Source organism: Myotis lucifugus, unplaced genomic scaffold, assembly GCF_000147115.1.
Source record: "Myotis lucifugus unplaced genomic scaffold, Myoluc2.0 scaffold_1147, whole genome shotgun sequence".
In the NCBI taxonomy this organism is placed as follows: Eukaryota; Metazoa; Chordata; class Mammalia; order Chiroptera; family Vespertilionidae; genus Myotis; species Myotis lucifugus.
In genome coordinates this window covers 14940-22178 of record NW_005872195.1, presented here as the reverse complement: position 1 = coordinate 22178, position 7239 = coordinate 14940, and the positions used below count along the sequence as shown (strand labels likewise).

General features: G+C 33.2%; 1 protein-coding gene across 1 annotated transcript in view; it reads right to left on the bottom strand.

The window, feature by feature from the left end:
• Nucleotides 1–1830: 1830 nt before the first annotated feature.
• Nucleotides 1831–7239, bottom strand: part of LOC102441193 (eukaryotic translation initiation factor 5A-2-like) — a 10876-nt gene continuing 5467 nt past the window's right edge. Inside the window, 2 exon segments of the mRNA XM_014449361.2 lie at nucleotides 1831–3383; nucleotides 3920–4051. Of these exon segments, the coding sequence (XP_014304847.2) occupies nucleotides 3324–3383; nucleotides 3920–4051 (192 nt within the window). The 3' untranslated portion in view covers nucleotides 1831–3323.

Below are 7239 nucleotides of genomic sequence, written 5' to 3'. Positions count from 1 at the left end.
TTTTTTATTGCATGTATGCAATTTGGAAAATCTGCAATATATTTTTAGGCAGTTATCTTTAAAATAATGAAACTTGAACTCTTAGCACAAACAGCCCTGAGAACAATGCATTCAAATTACAGCTCAACTAGAAATAATCTAATTGAGAAACCTTAAAAGTACAAAAACAAATTCTGAAAAAGTCGTAAATTAAAAAAAAAAATTACCAACATTTGAGGCACTACCATACTACAGTACTTTTAAGACTTGGAAAGACTTTGTTAAAAAAACAAACATACAAAGCTGTGTGTGCACATGCACACACATTGTGCTATAATAATGAAACACTGTGTCCCTAATTTTATAGACTAAACATTTTATTGCAGCATCTATTAATGATATATCATGCTCTGGCTGCTGCAGAGTTTTGGTAACTGTTATAAAGCATTGGTAAGGAATTTTGTATCATCAGTGGAAACTGATTCAAGAGCGTGGTTAGCAACAATTTCAAGTGACTGACAGCCCTTGGAAGGGAGCAGGAAAGAAACATCATAATTGTGCTGCGAATGCTAAGTCAAAGTAGAAAAGATCTGATCTATTTCAGAAGGTATACAACTTTATAGCAAATAAGGTATAACAAAGCCTTCACAGTACAAAGAAAATGTTCTAGAAAGAAACACATATTCCACTTGTTAATACTGTATATCAACGATCTGCAACCAGTGTGTCACAAGAATTTTTAAAACATGCAATACTCGACTATTTGGTCAGGGGCACTGACCTCTTTTCCCTTAGATTGTCAAATGAAAAAAATGACAACAGCCAACACAACAATAGTTGTCGGTTGTGAATCAAAATTATACTTTTTTTTTAAAACCAGGTCAGCAAAAAATATATTTTTTGGTGTGCCGCAGAATTTTAGCAATTAGTTTATGTGTGCCATGAGATGATACAAGGTCGAAAATTGCTGTTGTGTATAAACTGGTGAAATGCCTGAAGACAAACATGGTGTATCACTGTAGAACCTTATCAACATGACAGTCTACATTTCACACATGGTAACTTGTGATATTTACCATTCGTTGCAAAAAAGTACAAATACTAGGAATCAACTTTGAACATCTCTGATGTCAAAAAAGAATGAAGTCACTTCTGTTTCATGTTAAAAAATGTTTCCTTGCTTCTTTTTAATACAATTTACAAAGCTTTACTAAATGAAATATTTTGTTCTAGAGAAACATATTGACTTATGTGAAAATAAACAGTCCCATATCTTTAAAATCTATACTTACATGTCAGAAAAGTATTTATACTTCTTTATAGTACTTAAAATGAATTATTTGTGCATAAATAGCTTTTGCCATTCAAAGTCTGAAGATAGAGATGCATTATTATAATTTACATACACTTACCTTGCAATTGAAAATATATTTATGTGAAGTTTGACAAGTTAGGAAGAACAAAGGCATGCTGACCCAGAATTAATACAAACCAGAACACTAGTATGGTAAACTGGGGTCATATGCATGACCAGCAAGCAGCACAGCTGGATAACTTTCTAGAATTCCTGTGGGTAATAATGTCAACCAGTAGCAAATAAGATACACATTATAAAATACTAAAAAACAAGAGTAGTATGTAGTAGATACTAAAATGGAATATTGGAAAGAATTTAGTCTAATTCCTAATTGTGCTTTAGATGGGCAAAAGTTAAAATGCTGCACTAAAAATGATTAATTGCAACCTCAATATTTCTTGTGCTTTAGAATTCTCTTTGCATTTCTTTAAAGTATCTTACTTCTTCTCCAAATGGGTTTGCTGAGGCTAACAAGATTTAAAAGTATGAGCAAATTAAGCAACAAAACTTTGGGATCTTCTGTTTTTAATGCTATTTCCAGCCACTGATTAGATTAGTTGCAGTACCACATATTTTCTTCTAGATGATAGGGATAGGAATAAAGGCCTTGTGTAAGTCAAGGCGTGATGGGAGAGGTCTCATAATCAGTCATAGAGAATGGAGGTATTCTGAAACAGTAATTTTGTTCTGAGTTTCACTCCAATATCATCGTTGTTACTGAGTCAAAGGTCCTCACAAACCCTATGACAATGTTTAGAATTCTGGAAATAAGGTGTGTGGGTACAGAAATGTAGCAGTCACCTAAAACACTTTTTAAAATAATTCAGTTTTACAGAATTTCTTCCTAGCTACATGAGTAACTGAATTAAGTCACGTGACAATCAGAAAAAATACATATAAGTACTTCTTAATGATTATCACATAAAGTAACTTTTCTTCCATAATTCATTTCATTCTAGAAAAAAGTGTACATAAATTTAACAACTGTTTCAATTTGAAGTTAGAATTTCCAGTCTTTGTCTGACATAAATACATATATATTTCTTAGATGACATAAATATTTTGATGTTAAAAAAGTCTACTTACAAATGCTTGGAAAGGAATGACTACTAAAATAACATTTATCAACATAATGAAAAGCACTGCATACTACCTTGCAAAGCAAGTCACTGCTTTAAATAGAGAGAGAAAGAGAAAAAGAGAGAGAGAAAGAGAGACCAAAAGCTGAAAGCAAAAGTACAACTAGAAGCTTTCTGATTACAAAGGCCTCAAGTAAAAAAGTATAGCTTTAACGAACTCATTTTGCCACTGTCCCTGTGTCTTCTTTACAATATGATTTTTTAATAGTTACCCAACAGTTTACTGCCTCTCTGTCAACCACAGCAGGTATAAAAATCACCATATATAAGGTTATATTAAGTCGGCCAACAATTTGGCAAAGAACAGTAAGACCAAGGTAATACAGGGTACTGCACTGACACTTTCTGATAACATGATTTTTGTTTAAGAATTGTGCTTGCCACACATCGGCTGAAACTGTGACAATTCCAATCCATTATCTACTTACTCTATATGTTAGGTGTGAAATTAATACAGAACAATTCAACTTAAATGTGGTACTTCGATAGCACTGGATGCTACATTGTTTGATTTAAAACCCTGGTTTATTTATCACTTAACTAAAATTCACGAATGATATACTCAAATCACATCTGTGGAAGCTACCTTGTCTGTTTCTTGGACTCACATACTGACAACCACAGGAATGTTATAAAAAATACCTACAAAAAAAAAAAAAGAATTATACATCGTGATTATTTTTTTAAATTACTAATTGCGTGCAAAACTAACTCAGCACAATTTCAAGACAATTAAAAGATAAATGAGGTTGCTTCTGAAGGCCATAGCTTTGGTGACAACTTAGAACCAAACTTGAGATCTGTAGCTGATCCAGACCTAAACAGTTTGTCATGCCTGATGCTCCCATTTATTTGCAGGGCTTTATGGCTACAGCATATTCTTCACTCATCGCACACATGACAGACACCTAGGAGGAAAAATGCAAGCAAAAGTTCTTCAGAAGGCAAGACATATGTAAGATATAGTTAATTCATTATATACTGTATATTCGTGGATATTTTATACATATTAACTTTGGAAAGAGGTATCCCAAGATCAAATAATCTCCTTTCTTTATAGTTCCCAAAGAGAAATTTTTCAAATTGTGGTTTTTAGACAACTTCCAGGGAACAGGGAGAATAAGAACTATAAATGTTTCAATACTTACTAGATGTTACGTATTTCCATAACATTCCTTCTCATACTAAAAATAAGAATAGTTCAGATATTGATCTTCAACACAAATTTGAGGGGGACAATGTCTATGTAGCAAAAAATTTAACTCTGATACTTTCTTTGGTAATGGGTCTTTAAGGATATTATAGGAAAACTACTTTATAGACATCATTTTCAACATTTTGGCAGTATTTAAAAACTACCTTCATGTAAGTATTTTATGCAAACTAGATGGAGCCAAATTTTTATAAAATAGTTTTAAAAAATAATCCTCCCATAGGTCTTTACCTGTACATCTTCACCTGCATTATATTTTCCTTCTATTTCTTTGCCTAGTTCACCTTCTGGCAGCTTTAGATCCTCACGAACTTCACCAGTTTCTGTCAGCAAGGAAAGGTAACCATCCTGAATGCATATCAGCTATTGAAAGGAATTATATTTGCACCAATTAGATTATATCCACTCCTTTGTAATATTTACATAGTTAAGTTGCAATCCACATCAATTAGTATAAGTACACAGTAATACATTAATATTTTCTTCATGCTTAAAAAATGTTAGACACATAAAACTATAAAATATGTATGGACTAAAAGTGTAAATTCACTCCTCCCTGCACTTCCCCTGCACCCAAGTCTCTGCATTATTAAATAGTTTAGGCTTCTTTATAATGTATCCCGAAGCATTTACATTTATGTACACACTATAAGTATAATTATTTAAAGAAACATAAATAGTACAAGTATTTTTCAGCAAGTTATTTTCACTTAATAACATGTCTTAGAACTCTTTCCAAATTGGAAAATATGGACCTACCTTAGTCCCTTTAACTTTACAACTGCATAGATACACTGTAACTGATTTAATCATTTTCCCATTGATGGGCATGAAGGTTAGTTTTTCACAATTACAAACAATGTGTATTTTAGTTTGATTATGAACAAAGTGGAAAAATTTTAGTCTCCAACTCACTGCTTAACACCACCAGATTTTTTTTTAAAAAAAAGACAAACACTGGCTGTTGATGACAAAATGAAACAAACCCAGGTATCAACCTAATTTGCAAGAAGCCACAGTTTTGATATAATTAAATTTCTTTTATTATAGGCATGAGGAAACAGCCAGGCTGTATTCATTATTCTAAAAGCATGTATACCATCAGTGTGCCTAGACCAGCCGTGGGCAAACTACGGCCCGTGGGCCGGATCCGGCCCATTTGAAATGAATAAAACTAAAAAAAAAAAAAAGACTGTACCCTTTTATGTAATGATGTTTACTTTGAATTTATATTAGTTCACACAAACACTCCATCCATGCTTTTGTTCCGGCCCTCCGGTCCAGTTTAAGAACCCATTGTGGCCCTCGAGTCAAAAAGTTTGCCCACCCTTGGCCTAGACTCTAACAGGAGTTATAGAAGGCAATCACCCTGAATACTAGATGTTAACATTGACATACACAGAAGGAGTTAAAGACATGGTCGTGGACCCCTTTCACTACTATGATATAACACATCCCACTGAAGGGGTAGAGTTTCAAACCGCTCCTCTATGGCACTAGCAAAGCTGGCTCTGACTTTCTACACTAACCCCAAGGACCACAGGAGTTTTACACGACTAAAATCTCAAAAACAAAAAAATAAATAAATATCTTCCAAAGCAACCACAAACACTTTTAATTAATCTTTATGTCCCTCAAACATTTGTGAGGTGGTTGACAGAGGAGCAGGCAATAAGGAGGTTGAGGTAGAAGTATAATTTTTAAACAATTAATTACAGGCTTACAAGGCAGATCTTTTTTATTTTTGTTCTTTTAGCAATTCCCTGAAGTGGAACCTATTGATTTCAAGATTTAAAGATTCCCACTGCCATTAGTGACTGAAATACAGAAGCCTAATAATAATATGGTATTTTGATATTTATTTATATAATGGTTGTACTTTATTTTTTGCCAAGAATTCATAAAATACTAGGATGAAAAATAAAGCATTTCAAATATAAAAATGTATAAACACAAAACAAAATGTAAAAATGTATTTATATATTAAATATCTTATTAAAATAAATTGCTTTATGAAATGTAATTAAAACTTTAAGAAAACAGCTATAGAAAAAATAAAATTAAATAATGAAAATGAATTATTTTATCTTTCTTATATAAGTTATTTAATTTTTAAAAAAATATATTTTTATTGATTTCAGAAAGGAAAGAAGAGGGAGAGATAGAAACATCAATGATGAGAGAGAATCATTGATCAGGTGCCTCCTGCACGCCCCCCACTGGGGATCGAGCCCACAATCTGGGTGTGCTCTAACCAGGAATCGAGCCATCATAGGTTCATAGGTCAATGCTCAACCACTGAGCCACACCAGCTGGACTAAAATTTTTTTAGATATACAGAAAAGTTAGAAAATTGCATTATCTTTTACCTAAATTCATCCATTGTTAACATTTAACCATGCATTCATTTTTCTCTGTGTATATATATATAGAGTATATAAAGTAAATAGCATACGTTCCTATTCTTTTCTTACTTTTACTCAACCATTTGAAAATATGTTTCACACAGGACTCTTTAGCAATAAATACTTCACTGTATTTCTCCTAAGAACAAGGACATACTCTTTCTGACACTGATGTTTTTGGAGAGCACAGATTCACTGTATTATAGAATGTTCCTTATTTTGGGTTTGTTTCCTCATGATTCAGGTAATGCATTTTTGGAAGGAATAAATACTACATGAGTGATGTGTCCTCAGAAGATCACATCATAAGGCAGATGATTTCAATTTGTGCTATTACTTGTGAGATTAACTTTGATCACTTGGCTAAAGGAGTAGCCACCAGATTTTTCCACTCTAAAGATAGAATTTTTCCTTTAAAAAAAAAATGCAATAACAACAACAAAAAGATAAGCGTGTCATGTTGAGTTTTAAGCATATTTTTGTGCAATTTCCCCCCATCTTCTCTCAAAGTCCTCTCTGATGCTATAGAGTTAGAAGGAAGGATAGTGAGGAGGCAGTTATAAGTCAATTCTAAATATTTCCTTCTGATCTTTCGTCTTTATACAAATCTACTCAGTGATAAATATAAAATGTTTTGAACAATTTTTTGGATGGGGGTAGAAAGAGTATATAATTATTTGTTATTAGCAAGCAGGCAGATGGGAGAGAACAGGGTCAGAAAACTTGACCACTAGGCCCATATTAAAGGGACCCTCAGAAGCTTACATGAATAAGAGCCCCCTGGCCAAAGATAGGATAGTCTGAGAACTGATAAGGATAATAACTACAATGAATTGAAATACAAATACAGTGGGGCCTTGACTTACGAGTTTTTCCTTCCGAGACCGAGCTCCGACCAAGCTCGTTAAGGAGCTCGTTAACTCAAATTACTCTGTCAACTCAATGCAAAAATTGGCCGAGAGACAGCTGGTATCTCAAAAACAATGCAAAAAATTGGCCGAGAGACAGCTGGTATCTCAAAAAACTCGTTAGTCGGGACACTCTAAGTCAAGGCCCAACTGTATGTTTAAAGCTCATAGTGAAAAACACATTTGATTGAGCATATTCAGTGAATACTACGGAACCAACTCATTTTGAAAACCGGTA